The 17,411-nt window shown below is 41.2% G+C and overlaps 2 protein-coding genes and 1 long non-coding RNA gene across 5 annotated transcripts; 1 reads left to right on the plus strand and 2 right to left on the minus strand.

Annotated features, from left to right (window-relative positions):
- The first annotated feature begins 244 nt into the window (after positions 1-244).
- On the plus strand, positions 245-10,319 carry LOC125983144 (soluble guanylate cyclase 88E-like). Of its 3 annotated transcripts, none has more exons than XM_049744129.1 (19): positions 245-400; positions 498-685; positions 1,029-1,169; positions 1,503-1,642; positions 1,924-2,058; positions 2,576-2,699; positions 2,776-2,895; positions 3,012-3,129; positions 4,084-4,170; positions 4,286-4,403; positions 5,446-5,575; positions 5,765-5,911; positions 6,427-6,573; positions 6,649-6,805; positions 7,424-7,533; positions 7,794-7,883; positions 8,951-9,109; positions 9,643-9,780; positions 9,878-10,319. In XM_049744129.1, exons 2-19 carry the CDS (start codon positions 566-568, stop codon positions 10,004-10,006), a joined length of 2,310 nt encoding a protein of 769 aa, XP_049600086.1. In that variant the 5' UTR covers positions 245-400; positions 498-565; the 3' UTR covers positions 10,007-10,319. The 3 variants fall into 3 exon arrangements, with proteins under 3 accessions (XP_049600086.1, XP_049600078.1, XP_049600096.1); XM_049744121.1 differs by having other exon boundaries at positions 246-400; positions 9,854-10,319; XM_049744139.1 differs by having other exon boundaries at positions 246-400; positions 3,012-3,096; positions 9,854-10,319.
- A 1,139-nt stretch (positions 10,320-11,458) lies between these two features.
- LOC137840438 (uncharacterized) lies at positions 11,459-12,534 on the minus strand. Its single transcript, XR_011087085.1, has 2 exons — positions 12,246-12,534; positions 11,459-12,135 (listed from the first exon to the last, which is right to left on the minus strand). It is a non-coding gene; the product is annotated as an uncharacterized lncRNA (long non-coding RNA).
- A 991-nt stretch (positions 12,535-13,525) lies between these two features.
- arl3l1 (ADP ribosylation factor like GTPase 3, like 1) lies at positions 13,526-17,362 on the minus strand. The gene is made up of 6 exons (XM_049744600.1): positions 17,003-17,362; positions 16,004-16,147; positions 15,047-15,163; positions 14,880-14,930; positions 13,978-14,163; positions 13,526-13,880 (listed from the first exon to the last, which is right to left on the minus strand). The coding sequence occupies exons 1-6, from the start codon at positions 17,042-17,044 to the stop codon at positions 13,833-13,835; spliced, it is 588 nt and encodes a 195-aa protein (XP_049600557.1). The 5' UTR covers positions 17,045-17,362; the 3' UTR covers positions 13,526-13,832.
- Positions 17,363-17,411: the final 49 nt, after the last annotated feature.

Here is a 17,411-nt window from a genome sequence, read left to right on the forward strand (position 1 = left end):
CTCGCGGTCTCTGAGAGAAAATGCGATGTCATTTAAGGCTGAAAAAAAACCTCATCAGCAGACTAACCATTAAATAAGAAGAATTGTTGCCCTTTAACTCCTCTGGTGTCTATTTGAGCACGTTTGTCTATGTACATAAATAAAAGCAGGGCAGACCCTCTAATTGTTTACTTCCTCTTACTGGTGTCACCTGTGTTTGAGCGATATGGCTTATGTGGTGTGTTCGTGTCACATGGAGCTCCGCAGCCACCAGGCGCTGACAGCTGACACAAGAACAATGCGCACCCGTCCGCACCAAAGTACTTGTGTCATGAGAGGCCATTTAAAACAGTTTGCGCAGTCGTCCCTCAGATGAAACCCTATTGGGATATCTAATCTGATCAAGCACTGAGCTCCACAGGTAGCAGCGTTAATGGCAAAAGCGAACACTGTGCAATTAATGTCTTGTTGAAACGATTGCACTAAATGAAGTCTGGACTTTTTCCATTCACTTGCAGGTGCCTTTGGGAATACTGGTGGAAGCGCTCCGTACTTTGTAGTTTGACTTTCACTCTCGGGTGTCATAATGTATGGGCTGCTGTGTGAGAGTCTGCACGACTTCATCAAGGAGTCGTACGGGGACGATGTGTGGAAGCTGGTCAGGGAGAGGGCAGATGTCCGGCTGCATTCTTTTGTCACTCATCAGGTATCCTCCAAAATTACCCAAATGTATGCTGCATGTACAAATGTAATTGCCGCCCCATTGTGTAGATTAGGAAAATTATTCATCTGCAGTAGAATTTCCTATGGCAACCTAACATTAGAATTATTAACAAAAAAAAAATAAATAAAAAAAATAAATCAGTTTACCTAAAGGTCTACTTTAATAGGTTTACGGTGCATTTAAAGGTGAGGACAAGTGAAGACCGTTCTTGCTATTTTTTTTTTTTTTTACTTGATCTGATGATCTGAAGCTCCTGGTAGCATACCTCATTATATTCTAAAGGTCTTCTTAAAGTAGACTCTCTGGTGTATTTTTGTACTTGTAGGTGTATAGCGAGAGTGTGATTCCTCGCATTGCAAAGGCAGCCAGTGGGGTGACAGGGACACCCTACAATGAGCTGATGAACTCCTGGGGGGTCTACTTCCTGGGATTTGTGGGGAAGTACGGCTATGACAGGATTCTCAAGGTGACCAAAGATCTCACATTCAGTTGTTGTATGTTTGTCGCAAAACAAACTGTAGGAAGAACAGTTGGATTCTACCAAAAGTAAACGCTATAATCTCAGTGTCCTACATTTTGGGACACAGATGATATGTAGATATGTATTTTTAAGGAGCAACTACTTCCCACTCAGCCTGAAATACAGTATATTAATTTGTTTGTGTGTCATGAGTTGATGCCCATCTACAGTATGCAGTCAACTGAGATTGATGCCAATGCCCTCTGCCACCCTGGCTAAGGAAATGTGGATGGTGGGACTAAAACGGACATTATGTTTCATTCATGTGTCTGCTCCCAGGTGCTGGGCCGTCATGTCCGTGACTTTGTCAATGGCCTTGACAACCTCCACGAGTATCTGCGGTTCAGCTACCCCAAGGTGCAGCCCCCAACCTTCTTCTGCCAGGAGGAATCTGCTACTGGAGTCACCCTTCATTACAGGTCTGAGAATCGTATGGAGTTCCATGCATTAATCATACGTTCTGAGGGATCATAGGATTAACAGTGCGCAATTTGCTAGAATATACTTTTCCATTTCAAGGTTCCTAGTTTTGGGAATGGTTGCTGGGGAAGTTCCAGGTCCCAGTCATTGCCAAAGAGCAGATACATACATGCAACTCCAATGCTCTCCTAAAAGCATGTCCATGCGATCTTGTTGGTGCATCCAGCATGTTCGACAATGTTCAAACCGTACTCCACTGATCCAACTTTGTGATCTGCAGGAGTAAGCGCAAAGGCTACCTGCACTATGCCATGGGTCAGCTGAGACAGATGGGGAAGCAGTTCTATGACACTGACATCCATGTGGAGGTCTTGTCTGAGCAGATGGTGGGGGACTACTCTCATGTCACCATGAGGTAGGCAAGCACACGCATTAAATGCAAAAACAGCACAGAAAGGCAGACACATGTACCGAATTCAAGAGATCTATACAGCATGGTGAAAATCAAACTTTGCATTCATCCATCCATTTTCCAGAATATATTGGGTGACTTAGAGCGTATAATTATAACAGTCATTGCCCGTGCTTTACTGGACAGAACAGCTTGACTTCTCGCCAGCCCTATGATCCCACCGGTATGAATATTTTAAGACTAGCAGCAAATAGGGGACTCCAACGTCCTCTTAAATACGGTTCAGCTGAAGAGGAGATTCCGAAAAAGGGTGATTAGAGAATAGTTGACATCAAGGCTTATGCGTTGATTTGGAGTCGTATAGTCAAATCGTCGACTAATTGTTTCAACTTCTAGCGTGTTCATATTTTAGGAATTAGAATGCATGGCACAGCTTGATGCTGCTCTTTCTTCCTTGTCACCACTTTATCCTTTAACGCAAGATGGCTGTACTTTTGGTAATCATTTCGTTTCCCTTAAGGCTGAACTTTGACAACTCCGCTTACCGCTACATCATGAAGGAAGATGAGGAAGAGCAGGAGATTCTGCCAATTACCTCTGATTTCTTCTTTGAAGTCTTCCCCTTCAACATCGTTTTCAGACAGGTCAAAGCTGCACGTGTGGACTCCAGTAAAATTCTGGAACATACCTGAGAAGTAACTCATTGCTTTGAATCTCCAGGACATGGTGGTGCACAATGTTGGGTCGGGACTTTCGACAGTCTTCCCTGACTTAGATGGAAAAAAGATCAACGATGCCTTTTTGCTGGCTCGTCCCCTGGTGGAGTTCACGTGGAACATGGTGATGTAGCTCTTCCCGTATTGTTGTACCAAGCAAAGTGGCAAATTTGTCATTGTCTGAAACAAGAAGACTGCAATGTACGAGTGCTGTGAATGTTTGGTTTTGTGGGTTCCTAGATCATCTCCCATCCCAACAACTTGTTTGAGATCATGTCCAAGGAACCTGTGAAAAGAGAGAGGAATCTCCACAACCGAGTCCAGAGTAAGAGTGGAAGCCATGTAAACAGTCGCAGGGGTGTGTGTCCGCTAGGCAAGGGCTCACTTATACGTGGTTTTCCTGTACACACGTAGACCTCACACATGATGAGGGAAAAAAATGGTATTATTTAAGAATTGAATAATTTATTTTGTCGTTATTTTTATGTTATCAAGAAAAAAGGCGAATAATAAAACATTGATACCATAGTATATTTTGTAGTGCTGGGTGTATAGATACTTAAGCACCTGGAAAACACATCTAGAAAATATTGATGGATCCGTCGATTATAATTAAAAAAAAAGTTAAATTGTATTTGAATAGTTTAATTTATTTTGATTAGTATTGCTCCAATTATATTCACAGGTTTGGAAAAGGTTGTGGGTTGCGAATGTGTCAGAAGAAGCCTTCGGGAGTAGTTTCAATGCAGCCCTGCTTGTTTTTATTTTGAACTTTGATAATATTAACACGTGCTTCTCTCAATGCAATTCAACAAAGAGAGTGGTACTTTCTGAGCACAAGAAAGAAAAGTCAAATGCAGCAGGAATTAGGCCTGGTAATTATCATAATGTGTTGATATTGTGCGGTAGACGTTATGAAATTTGCCACATATCCTTGTTTAAGTAAGGTCAAGGGGACTCAGTCAAACTACTCCATGTAACCTGGCGACCTTACACTCAGGGTCAGGTGGATCAAAGCATTCTTGAGGCATGGTGGTGGTGGTGGTGGTGTGTGTGTGTGTGTGTGGGGGGGGGGTCTTTTTTAAAAAGTTTTAACACTTTTCTAGCTTGTTAAAAATATACATCTAGTACAGATACATACAGTAAATGAAATGTTGAGATCCCTTAAATTTGGGGGCTGTTTGGACTTGCATTAGGAATGTCTTTTGTACCACCAACCGGTTTTACAAAAAGTAATATTTTGACGGAACTGGCATAAAACCACATTCTTAAGAAAATGCCATTCACCCTTCTGCTTACTTGTACTCTGCAGATTCCGACTATGAAAATGCCAATCGGTCTGCAGATGTGGATGTGGAGCTCATGGCTTTTCAGTCCATTATTGGAGACGATTACAAAGGTTTTGACTTGGATCTCTGTTTGGCACAAAACAAGAGTGCTCGCACAAGAAACTCTTTTGGAAGTAAAACAGCAATGTGAGGTTTGATTAAATTTTCATCATGCCCCTGTTTCAGATGGCAACAGCGCTAATGCCATGGAGAGCTGGGGTGACGGAAGCCGATGCCTGAAACTGAAAGGACAAATGCGATACATGCCCGAGTGGGAGTCTATCATCTTCCTTGGAACACCTGTGTAAGAATAACATGACCCAACACTCGCACGCATAAACACAAGCAGGTGCACACTCGAGGACAAAACCCCTCATGAATACTTTTTAGTTGCAAAGCAAAACATTAAGTGCAAAGAGCACTACATCGAGTGCGCAAACTAAAAGGCTGGTGGGCACTGAATCAGTTCAGGGGCCCATTCGAGCGGCTCTCGCCATGCATGAAATGAACTGCTAATTAGCTTGTAATCAGACAGTGCCGCTCTTGTGAGCCTAATGGGAACCCATTTTCAAGCGAGAGTGTTTCTCCACAAAAAGCATTACCAAAACATCCACATCCTTCTATAAAGCACAGAATTTTGTGATGAAGTGCGCTCATGCCTACATTGAAGCAGTAAAGAGGCGTTACACTCTTTCTCAAATATTAAAACATTCACTGCTACGCTGCAATGAAAACAAAATTAAGACAATGTTTTAAGTTACAAGAATAAAGTCAGAATGCTAAGTGAAAATATTTGACCATTACAATCATAAATGCAACATTATTTTTATGTGATCTATGACTCTGTAAAACTTGCTTGAATTGAAAAATATTCACGAGGGAAAGTAAAACTAAAATAATGTGGTTGCACAAGTGTGCACACCCTCACAACGGGTTGTGGCTGTGTTCAGAATTATTCAAATTCATGGAGTCAGCACACACAGCACATTTTCATTTGCTTTCTAACATAAGCCTGAAGGTTTTATGCTAACACTGTTATTTTGAACTGTTCATAACTCCTTCTACTTTGTTTATATAAAGCCTAAATTTCAAATGAAGACAAAAAATGTCCTGATGCTGTCATCACCATGCTCCGATCTTTTGGAACTAAGAAGTTCAACCTTTCATCAGATTATAAAATATTTCCAACATGCTTCCTTGCCACATAAAGTAATATTATCAAAGGGTAAAATAAAATCCTCATCTTCACAATTGTAGTGCTTTTGCAAAATGTATTAAATGCAAATTTCTCAGTTTCGTTTTGTCCATCCGCCCCTGTCATTAATTTTGTTTGTGTGCATGGGCAGGATGGAAAGCCTGAGTGCCATGTTTAAAACCGGACTGTACATCAATGACCTGAGCATGCACGACTCCAGCAGAGATTTGGTGCTGGCAGGCACACAGCAGTCGGAGGAGCTGAAAAGAGCACTCATACAGGTTTCCTCTTTTTTAGAAACATGCTCGATATTATTTAGTTGATTATTACATTATATTATATTATATTATATTATATTATATTATATTATATTATATTATATTATATTATATTATATTTTGTTTCTTTATTTAGTCCTACAAGACAAGCAATTTTTTTGTACCGGTAATCTCTTTACTGTCTGAGTACAGGAGCAAAAGAAGTCCAGCAAGCTAGAGGAGAGCATGAAGATGCTGGACTATGAAATGAAAAAGACAGATGACCTCCTTTACAGAATGATTCCTAAGCCAGTAGCAAAGAGACTGCGCAAAGGAGAGCCGGCTGTAAACACTTGTGAGGTCAGAAATGGAACTTTCTTGCTGCACGACATATTCAAATCATGATCGTCAAATGATTTCCCCAGTGTTGCAAATAAATAAATGAATAAATAAATAATCCAAATGCTAGCAACCACATCACATCCACTGTGCCAAAACACAATAACAAATGCTTCATCACAAAAATCCATTGCTACTCTTTAGCTCACTTTCATCTGTTCTAGCTTTGCTTTATTTTTAGCATTGGATCTAAATAAAGACAAGGTCCAATTTAGCATCTGTCACTATGGTTAAGCATATTTTTGTACAGTAACAGGCCTACACACATTCAAAACGATCCAACTAATATTTTGGACTTTATCGACATGAAATGAATGAATGAATATGGGTTTGCAGCACATTTTGTGTTCAAGCACAGCAACACCAAAGCTATTTGGTAGCAGGTAGTTATCATTTGGGTAAGCAAGCATACTTTCTTGCAAAACCGATGACAGTGTAGTAATTTCCTTCTTCGGCATTCATTGTGTTTCTTCCAGGTGTTCCCAGATGTGACCATTCTTTTCAGTGACGTGGTGGGATTCACTCGCATTTGTAGCCACATCACGCCGTTGCAGGTGGTGTCCATGCTCAACACCATGTACACTTTGTTTGACACACTCAGCGAGAAGCACAGAGTCTTCAAGGTGTGCATGTTTTCCTAAGTATACCAGTATTTTCTCTGTTCACGTGTGCTCAAGTCAAGTCCGTTACCTTGCAAGGTTGAGACCATCGGAGATGCCTACATGGTGGTCGCGGGTGCTCCGGAGAAGACCAAGTATCACGCACATAACATTTGTGACATGGCATTGGACATGGTGCGCTCCATCGATCACTTGAAAGACCCCTCAAATGGAAACAACATACAGATTCGTGTCGGTGGGTTGGGTTTCACGCCTATGCTGCTGATGATTATGTAATACTGTATGATCAGACAATTATTAGGGACAGGAAGTGAAATTGATACACACCTTGTTTGTAAACAAATGTAGTGCAGCTCAGTCTCTGGCAGACGGACGTCAAGGTGATATGCTTTTGGCTCAACTTTTTTTTCTCGTTTGAAGCGGCATCACACCAATGTGATTGTTAGTGCAGGTTGAGGGGAGGAAAAAGAAGTAGCACAGTACAAGTGCAACTTCCAGAGGCATTTAAACAGTCTCTCTGGGCTCTTAAGAAAGAAGCTAAAGCAATAACAAATGCCAGTGGTGATTTATAGGATAATAATTCAGACTACCCTTTCATCCTTCATTCTCTAAAAAGAAGACAAACTAGTGTTGCACTTTTCTAATAACACATTTAAGCGGTCAATGATTTATTTGAAGTCATTCAAGCTTCTTTCTGTTTGGACAAAAGATAATATTGTTTTTTGAGTTACACCCTTGGTGATTATACATTTATGTGGTTTCAGTTAATAGCAGGCCCCCTGAGGGCAATTGCAATGGGGCCTGTGATGAAAACAAGTCTTACACAAATGGACCTACTTTGTTGTGGCTGCAGGCATCCACTCTGGCATGGTGGTAGCAGGTGTGGTTGGACACAAGATGCCCCGATACGGTCTGCACGGCGACACAGTCCACACGGCGTCGGCCATGGAGAGTAACGGAAAGGTGACGAAAGCCAAGCAAAATGAACCCTGCTATTCACAAAATAACGTTTGCCAGAAGATGGTGCCAAAGCCCAGACTAATAGGGATGCAGTAATTGCGGTCAAAAATCAAGGATCACATTAGCAGCCCGTGTGCCTGTTCCATGAATTGTTGACAAGTGATAGGTCAAGCTTCTAAATGTTGGATCCAAAGAACAAGAAGGGGTTATTGGAAAAAAAAAAAAAAGTACTACTCAAGAAGGTCTTTGTCTCTCTTCATCAGGAAATGCATATCCAGCTCAGCAGCGCCACTTATGAACACCTGAAAGGAAGCCACTTTATTTTCGAAAGGAGGGGCACCATTACCATCAAGGTTGGAGTCAAAACAACACACAGTATCGAAATTGTAGCTGTACTGCAAATATTCGCTATGACAACATAATTAATTGCTGTAGGACACGTGAATAGCACAGTGGGATGATGTGTTGGCAGTAAATAAATGTTATCTGCGTGCACAAAAACTTCCCTCAGGCTACAGCTGGTGCAAATGGAAGATGTGCGTATCAGCAAACCAACCAAAATAACTGGCAATGTTTTGGCTGTGGGCAGAGAACATATTTAGCATTTTGAGTGTGTAACTATCGCCTGCTTGCTTTTCTTTTTATCTCCAGTCTGACTTGTGTAGAGTACATTTGGTGATAATGCCAACAAAATTTCTCCCAAAGCAGCCGTCAGGAAGGATCTTAAGGGGAAAAAAAGAAAGTTGTTTTGTAAACTTCCTTTTATGAGACAGGTTGTGCTATGAATATTTAAATATAGGAACAGAAACGATTTTTCCAGGAAAGATCCTATACCTTAGTAGAAGCTCAAATCAGACCATGCTTTCAATTGGTTTCTTATTAATTATATAACCAGCCACTTATTTTAGGAATGTAACAATATGTATTATAGTTTTTGGTTTTGTTCACAAGCAATGTACACAGTTACCAAATCAATCACCAAATGATTCCTGAGTGCGGCACCGCTGCTGCTCACTGCTCCCCTCTCCCCCAGGGGATGGATCAAAATCACATGGTGATGGGTTAAATGCAGAGGACAAATTTCACCACACCCAGATGTGTGTGTGACGATCACTGGGACTTTAACTTAACTAAAGTCTCAACATCGAAAGATGAGCATCAAAATATAACAAGTTGTGTTACAATTTTTTCCAGATCCTTGATTAGGAAAAAATTGTTTTTATGGAAAACTGTATCTTGGTAGCTGAAGTTCACCTCGGGCAACACAAGTTTTATTTTTATTTTTTTTATTTGGGAGACACTCTTGTTTTATTCCCATCAAGAAGATAGCCATTCAACCCAAATACATTAATTCCAACCTTAAATTGGGCCAGGGTATAAATAATTTGTGATGAAACATGTCCTTTCTTTCATCTTTTAGGGCAATGTGGAGATTGAGACCTACTGGCTGAAAGGTAAACGGGACAAAGATGGAAACGCCCAAGCGGCGTGTCCTCAATTCGAGACCCAAACCATCAGTAAGGCCATCAGCAAGGCCACCATCACTGAGGTCATCACCGAGGGTGACGAGGAGGGACTGGTAGGGATGCAACAAAATCGTACTTTGGCCTATCGCACACCGAGCGAAGTGGACAAGACCAACCGAACTGGTCGCTCTCCCTTATAATCCTCTCTTTGTGGCCATCCACATGTTTTTGTGGTTCAATAGAAATGTATACAGTACAGTATATTGTTTGTGGAGCCTCAAGAAATCCAATATAGGATTGGAGGTTTTCAGTTGCGGCATGTCGTCGATTGTGTTCAGTCACCAACTGTATTTATTTTCCCAACAATCCACTTCAGTCAATTTTGGTAGCATCACTTGATGACTATACTGCCCAAAAAATGAGGATATTGGATTTTCGGCTGGAAATTCAGAATGAACCTAAACTGAACAACTTATGACTAGACATTTAATCAACGTATGAACTTTGCCATTCAAATGACGCTGACCTGTACAGATATTACTCCATATTAGGTTCATTCTGAAACTGTGCTCAAAATTCCTAACTTTGTGTAAGTTACCTAATAATTTTTTAAGCTCTATCTTGGACTTTGTATCCTTGTTTTCAGGTTTTCCCTCTGGTACCGGGTGAGGACGAAGATGATGTCAAATCTATTCACTCTCATCGCATCAAGATGGAGAATTCAGGCCATTCTCTGGAGGAGTCCGTGGAAGAGTGTCGTGTGGAGGAGATGTCTGTTCACAAGGTAAAACAGAAAAGTAAAAAGACCAAGTTTTGTTGCTTTGTTCAAATTCATAATATGCATGCTGTGTTGTCAGTCCCATTACAAAGACGCTTTGCAGGAGTGCTTGGAGGACGCTCACCTGGAGTTGGAGTCACCCGAGTGTGATGGCAGGGATTCCATGATGGAGTCACGTGACAGCTCCTGTGACTCTCACTGCTCCAAGAGTGCCATGTGTTCTGTGTCCTGAGCTAGTACACATTAAAATGGAAAAGCCAAACAGACACTAGCTGATGCCATAGCCAGTAATCGACTCTTTGTGCATCTGATGTAAAACGCTGACAAACAATTTGTTTGCTTTTTGGACTTTTGATTCTAGCCGTGATGAACTCCAGTGATCTGTCTTGAGTACATTTGACATGAGACTGATAGACTTTGTTTTATTGCATAGTGATAGAAGAAACAATACATATTGTCTAATAGCCCAGTGGGAATAGATATTTCAATTAACACATTACAACTTCACCTTAAAGCAATTAAATTGTTTATCCCCATCCAAAAAATGTCATTGCTATGTGGTTCAGTTGAACACTCTTGTGTTTATTTCTTGCAGTCTTGCACGCTTTAGCTACTACTAGTTAGATCTGACAATCAAATGGCTTTTTCTTTTCAGAAAGTTTGTCTGCTACTATTTATTATACCACTCCAAAAGTAGTGATGTGACATCGTGTGAAGTATATACACATATATATATATATATATATATAGTTAGGAGCTTCCGTGTCTTGATATCTGTGGTCTGTATATCTTCCTTTGGCCACCGTATAATTCTGGAGGGACCATCATGGGAGGACAAGCCCCTACATGGGATGTACCACCGAAACATAGCTGAAGTGGCTGATATCCAGAAATCCTACCAATGGCTAGAAAGAGCTGGTCTGAAGGACAGCACAAAGGCACTGATCCTGGCTGCACAAGAACAGGCCTTGAGCACCAGAGCAATAGAGGCCCAAATCTACCAGGTGTAGATTGTGCAAAGAAGGTCCTGAGACAATCCATCACATAACTGCATGGTGTAAGATGCTGGCAGTTAAAGCATACATGGAGCGCCATAACCAAGTAGCTGGAATAGTGTACAGGAACATCTGTGCAGAGTATGGACTGGAAGTCCCAAGATCCAAGTGGGAAACACCTCCAAAGGTGGTAGAGAATGACCAAGCCAAGATCCTCTGGGACTTCCAGATCCAGACAGACAGAATGGTAATGGCGAACCAACCGGACGGACATTGTGGTGGTGGACAAAGAGCAGAGGAAAGCCGTTGTGGTTGACATAGCCATCCCAAATGATGGTAACATTAGGAAAAAGGAACATGAGAAACTTGAGAAATATCAAGGGCTCAGAGAAGAGCTGGAGAAGGCCTGGAGAGTGAAGACTTCAGTGGTACCTGTGGTCATTGGAGCACTAGGGGCAGTAACCCCCAAACTGGGGGAGTGGCTGAAACAGATCCCAGGAAAAACATCTGACATCTCAGTCCAGAAAAGTGCAGTACTAGGAACAGCAAAGATACTGCGTAGAACCCTCAAGCTCCCAGGCCTCTGGTAGAGGACCCGAGCTTGAAGGGAAAAAGAGACCACCCATGGGGGGTGAGGAAAAGTTTTTTTAATTTTTTTTTCAATATATATATATATATATATATATATATATATATATATATATATATATATATACATATATAGTACACAGACTAGCACACAAATAAATAAAAACATAAAATAAATACATTTGGGAAATTCTGGGACCAAAAACATTTTCTCACTTAATAATTTTTCAGTTCAATTCACCCCGTAAAAGGTTTAAATAAAGTTAACAGCGGTGCAAAAAGATTTCAAAGGATCTACAATTGAAAAATGACTTTTTTTTCTTTGATTTGATCATTTCAATGATACCAAGCAGTCATAGGCATCTGAGTTTAGCGTTTTAAATAATCATGTGTGGTATATCATGTACGTAGATGACATTAGACGCAATGATGTAATGCCAGTCAGATGTGATTCCCAATTGACAGGCCTTCAGTCGAGGTGCACTTAAAGGTGGCGTCCTCTCGATCTTGGCCGCTCCTGACGCTGCTGTGGGAGTCTGTCGGCGTCGAGGTGATGGAGCAGTGGAAGCAGAAAGCGTAGAAGAACGCCAGGAGGAGCAGGAGGCAGACGCCGCAAAAAATCACCACGATCACGACGATGTGCGGTTGCATGTGCCCCTCTTCCCATGGAAACTGCGTAGCTGCGGTCTGGGGGTGAAAGGTCATCCGTGTGGCGTTGAGACTCCCTGGTGCAGTTACTGTGGGCATTGGATGGGTGACATGTGCCATGATTGGAGCCCTACAGGAAAAATGAAATTGCCCGTTTGAGCACTGAGATTCCACGTAAAAACAAAGCACATTCATATGTATTTTTAAGAGTAAAAGGGCACAGATTTCTTTTGTTCTTACCAGTGTGTGTGTGTGTTGATCCAGTCTGTCAGGATGTCTTCTTTTATGGAGTACAGCTACGATTAAGTGACAGATGTATAAAGGGAAAGAGGGGAGGGAGATGGTGGTTGGAGAATAACAAGGAGGGTTGCCATGGAAACTCTTTGACAATGTGACATCACATCTTCGGGGTGTTTTAGCCATCCATCCATTTTTTGGGATGGCTTAGCCTCATTAGGGAGAGCTGTAGCCTATCGGCTACGACTGTGCGAGAACAGATATCATTTAATGTCTTTCATGAATGGGGGAGAGAATTCACATAAGCACAGGGGGCAACATGCAAACTGTACATGAAATTCAAACAACAAAACCTCTCGTCTCGACTGTGAAGCAGACAACTTGTCCCCCACCGTATTTCACTTGTAACACAGTATTGCCACCTGTTGGTTGAAGAAGCACCCGTCGAGAATCCAGTGTGCTTTTACGCTCCAAATGGTTCCCTCCACCCCCTGCAGAGCTCCTACAACGGATAACGCCGCCCACGAGCATTGCTTCTTCTTGGTGTTGCCATGGAGAATTTCACCACATAGAAGTATACTGTCAAAATTTCCGACAAAAAGCCTGCCCCATACATCAAGAAAGAAGCAATCACTTCATGTGGGAGACAAGCCAACAAAGTCTGATGTGGCGTTGAAGTGCTTTCAGACGTCTAATTACATCTACACATAATAGAAACAAAAGATCCATTAAATCAGGGCTATGACGGCCAAATGGAAGTGTCAGCCTCCACCAGGGTCAAACTCAAATACAATGTATGGTAAGGTGGAAAAAAACAGTTGCTCGTGCCTCTGGACACATTTGTCCAAGGACACAAAAGTGAAGACTGAGGGAGGGGGTCTCTGCCGATTTCCCTGCACATTTCAACAATTAAATTGAAGGAGAATAATCCCTCCATTTATTCATGCGGGCCAGATCGCTATGAGGGGTTGTGAGGGGCATAATTTATTTTTTTTATTATTCTTCATTACCTTTCACACACACTACTCTGGTCTTTCTGTGTGCAATTTGCATGTTCCTTCCATATTTGCATGTGCTTTCTCCGGGGTTCTTTAACTTCCTCACACATTCCAAAAACATGGGTCTTAGATTAAAGTTGTCTATAAGTGAGAATGTGTGTGAATGGATAATTGTCTGTATGTGCCCTGTGATTGGCCAAAGTCAGCTGGGCTGAAGCCCTTCTATGACCCGTGTGGTGAAGCGATATAGGGGCCTGAAAAGAAATGAAAATTGGAAAAGCAAAAGAAGATCACCGAACAATTTATTGTCAAAAATGTCAAAATACACTTTACACACACAATAAACTACAGTTCGAATGGTAGTGATGGCAACAGTTCTAACACAGTTAAGCTAAGTTTGCATAGTTTTCATAGGATCACCAGACAAGGATCTGAGGGATGATGGACAGGAACACAATGGAAGCCTAATTAACTTATCATTGCCTAAATATTAACAGGATGACATATTTTAAAAAGAAATTATTCACATCTGTATTGTGTGCATGTGCGTGTTTGGACATGATGCTAGTTGCCTTCTCCATCTTGTTAGGGCTCACTTCTTTTTATTCATGATGTTGTTGCAAATCCAGTTCATGCCATCCTGTTGGATAATAAGATAGCAGTTAGCAGTCTTTCCGAAGCACTTTTGTAAAGCGTCGTGAGACAGCAAAATACAAAAATCAATGTTTCCAGCTGACCTGAACTCCTTCCCCAGACACGGCTGAGCAGGCCTGAATCTGCCACTCGCGGTCTCTGTACGTATGAAGGTTGAGTCCCTCGGCGATCTCGCTCGCCGGCGATGCTGTGGCCAAATCTTGCTTATTGGCAAAGATGAGCACCGGAACGCCCTTTAGGTTCTCCTCATCTATCAGCTCGGATAACTCCTGCAGGCAAATAAGGAGTCAAAGCAGGTGTGTGTGTTTGTGTTTGTTAATACTTCTTTTTCATTGTGTTGTCATGCAATTTAAATTTACTGCTCTGTCTTTTGCTGTTGTAAGTGAATTTTCCCACTGCATCTCTTTAAATATGATAATTCAACAAGGTAGGTTTTTGTTCAACCACATTTGGGTCCCCTGTTATTGACTAGCCTGCAGTCTTACAGATATTCGATTTATTTTCATACCTCTCACATATATTCCCGATAAGCCTATAGAAATGTAGCACCTTTCAAAGTCTACAAATGCTTTCTCATTAGGATTACTTATATGAGATTATAGCACATCAAAGTTCCAGATTTCCAGATAAAAAAAATTATTATGTTAATTTGTAGTGGATCATACAAAGAGCTTTTTCTCATGAGCATGACAGGTATGGGAGCTAATGGATCTCATTATTGTAGTCGAGTATCAAATGAAGTGGCTAGTGGTGAGTAGAGAAATTAAAATTCTAGACCCTCCATGGTAAAAGGAGTGCCCATTTACTGTGACCTTGTTTAAAAGTATTTAAAATAGTAATAATTAGCTGCCAAGTACACCTAACTAAATTGCGTGCTCAGCAACTTAACTATGTAATGTGATTTATTATAAGAAGTAGAGACAGGCTGTTTGTGGCAATATGTGGGTTGTTTAGCGAGAATAAAAAAAAATTCAGAATCACTCACGAGTCCAGTTTCTTCAAATCGCTTTTTGTCCGCACTGTCGATAACGTAAATCTGAAAGAAAGATTTTTGTTCTTCTCATTTATGTATTTGCATGTTGGCTTCAGACAGAGGCTTGTCATTATCACAAGCGTAAACTACATTTTATTTGACTTTTTGAGTTCACTTACCAACAGATCTGTGTTCTCTAGGTACTTTTTCCAGAAAGGTCTGATTTTCCTTTGCCCTCCAATATCCCACACGTTGAGTTTCATGCCGTGAGAGGCAACGCTCTTAATATTGAAGCCCTGATAAAAAACACAATGCTGCAGTTAAGATGATATTGATGATAAATATAGTTTACGCTCAATGTGGACTGCACTTTGAGTGTGAGAGTGCAATGATCCAGGTGTCTCCACCAAATTAAATCCTGCAGTCGATACCTCAGTGCAGTACTGGGAAAGACAGTTTTACAATTGCGTCTTTTCAAATTGCCCTTTACCTGCTTTTTAAACCTCGTGTTTTAGCTACTGCTATTTTTGGCATTGGATACAATTTCCTTCAGAGTACAACACAATTTAATAACTAGCAAGTGTTTTAGTACACGTATACAACAATATCTTCTTATGTCTGAACTAACTCTTACACATTTTTAAATGTGATGTCATTTTCAATCGACAGCAAGTGGCAAAATGGCCGCCCCCTGAGTTGGATAAAAATAACTGGATTTTGCCTCTTTCATTCATATTCCGCAAATGAGAAATTTGGCTGTGTTTTGGCTAGTCAGGCTGCACAGAACATATTATTATAAAGAAAATTTAGAGGTTGACTTCCCCCTTTAATAACGTGGTTGAGTTACCTGTGATGCTTCTGTGCATATTGCCATACTGCGATTACTCACCATGGCAGATTAGGCTGAGTCGGTCATGTTAGCTTCAACCCTTATGAATCAAGTGATTAGCTTGGTACCTGATGAGTATACTGACTTTCGATTTTTCTAGCTATACTGTATGTCAGTTTTCCTTCAATAATCTTTGATAGCAATGTTTCAGTCCTGAATCACATCTATGTAAGACTACATATAATTGTGTCCACTTATGGCTTTCATATTGTGTCCTAACTCCTGGCGGTCATTTGTGTCACCTCACCTGTGTAGGTGTGATGGTGTTGACATCCTCAGAGGCAAGGCTCTTGAGCAGTGTGGTCTTGCCGGCATTGTCCAAGCCCAGAAGAACTATTCGCACTTGCTGATCGCTGGTTCCCTTTAGTTTCTCAATGACGGAGAGTAAACCCTGCACAAATACGAGCGGCAAGGTAGGGTTTCAGATGTTGCATGTTTTTTTTGTGGATGGCAAGTCAAATACTGAAACAAATGAAGAGGTTTGATTTATTTTTCTGTAGCTACTGCACAAGTCAGTTTAATAAAATTAACATATGTCATTCCCAATCAGGGGGCCTTGTTACAATGTCAACTAATGTCAATGTCAATTACAAAAGCATTTGTATGTCGTGACGGATAGTAAAAGGCAGAACAGTTGAATCCTCTTGTATTTGGTTTATATAATTATATCAATTTTGAGTCAGCCCCAGATTTCACAATGAGTAACAAAATGAGTAAGAAAATTCACTATTCCTACTTTTCGGGACATTTTTGTTTGGTGGGGTGTCGTGAGATTCTTTTTAGGTAAAATAGGACTGTGGAAAAAAAAACATAAAGAAATGACCACTACTAAAATATACCCTATCAAGCCTCACACCTGCAGAATCTAAACCACCACTTTATGATTTGAAGTCAAAGCTCCACTGACACAGAGCTCACACATCATCTGAGCCCTGTTTTGTAAGATGTAATCTGTGGCATAGTTAGAATAGCCTCTCCATTCATGTAACGTGATTAGCCAGAATCAAAGTGCGGCAAAAATAATACAGACAGTTGTGCTCCTGAAAATGAGGCACTGTTGCTTTAAATTACGATAAAGAATATGTCAAATTTTATGAGAGGAGGCAGTCAAAGTACAATCCTGATCTTTTTTCACATCCTGTCTCATAGAATAATCGAAGGATTACAACTATATGCTGATTCAAGAAATGAGGCAAAATCAACTTAATCAAATACAAACTGAAGAAGCTAAAAAATGTTGACTAACCTGTGGTTGGGTCACTCCACTATCCTTCTGAGCTTCTCCCATGGTAGCGCGTATCCTTGAGCTCGTCTAGAGGGCCGATGCTACATTCTCCAATTGGGCTTACTCATGCGCGTGACAGGTTAGCTCGCCACAATGATACACGCAGCCTCTTTTTTTCACCCTCTTCCTGCTCAGAGAACTTGTTAAGAACCTGTGCGTGCGTGATGTTTGTGTCTACCTGGTCATGGACTGCACCAAACCATCAGTGTGAAGATGGCAAACAGGAAGAGGGGGAGGGCGAACGGGAGCGGAATTAGGAGGCCAGAATTAGCCCTCGGAGTCCATACAAAGGCCACTCACTCTATCCATCCACCCACCCCCCTTCCTCACTTCGCAGTGGCTTTACCTGGATTATCTCCTTAGCCACCTG

The sequence above is a fragment of the Syngnathus scovelli genome, chromosome 1 (assembly GCF_024217435.2).
Source record: "Syngnathus scovelli strain Florida chromosome 1, RoL_Ssco_1.2, whole genome shotgun sequence".
Lineage (NCBI taxonomy): Eukaryota > Metazoa > Chordata > Actinopteri > Syngnathiformes > Syngnathidae > Syngnathus > Syngnathus scovelli.

What these genes read in the sequence shown, in the direction of transcription:
- arl3l1 (XM_049744600.1), bottom strand. Translation starts at nt 17,044, where the DNA reads ATGGGAGAAGCTCAGAAGGATAGTGGAGTGACCCAACCACAG. An exon ending in ACACCATCACACCTACACAG is followed by an intron (nt 15,164 to 16,003) that starts GTGAGGTGACAC and finishes GTTTTTTATCAG; the next exon opens with GGCTTCAATATTAAGAGCGT. An exon ending in TAGAGAACACAGATCTGTTG is followed by an intron (nt 14,931 to 15,046) that starts GTAAGTGAACTC and finishes TCTTTCTTTCAG; the next exon opens with ATTTACGTTATCGACAGTGC.
- LOC125983144 (XM_049744121.1), top strand. Translation starts at nt 566, where the DNA reads ATGTATGGGCTGCTGTGTGAGAGTCTGCACGACTTCATCAAGGAGTCG. An exon ending in TACTCTCATGTCACCATGAG is followed by an intron (nt 2,059 to 2,575) that starts GTAGGCAAGCAC and finishes GTTTCCCTTAAG; the next exon opens with GCTGAACTTTGACAACTCCG. An exon ending in TCAACATCGTTTTCAGACAG is followed by an intron (nt 2,700 to 2,775) that starts GTCAAAGCTGCA and finishes TTGAATCTCCAG; the next exon opens with GACATGGTGGTGCACAATGT.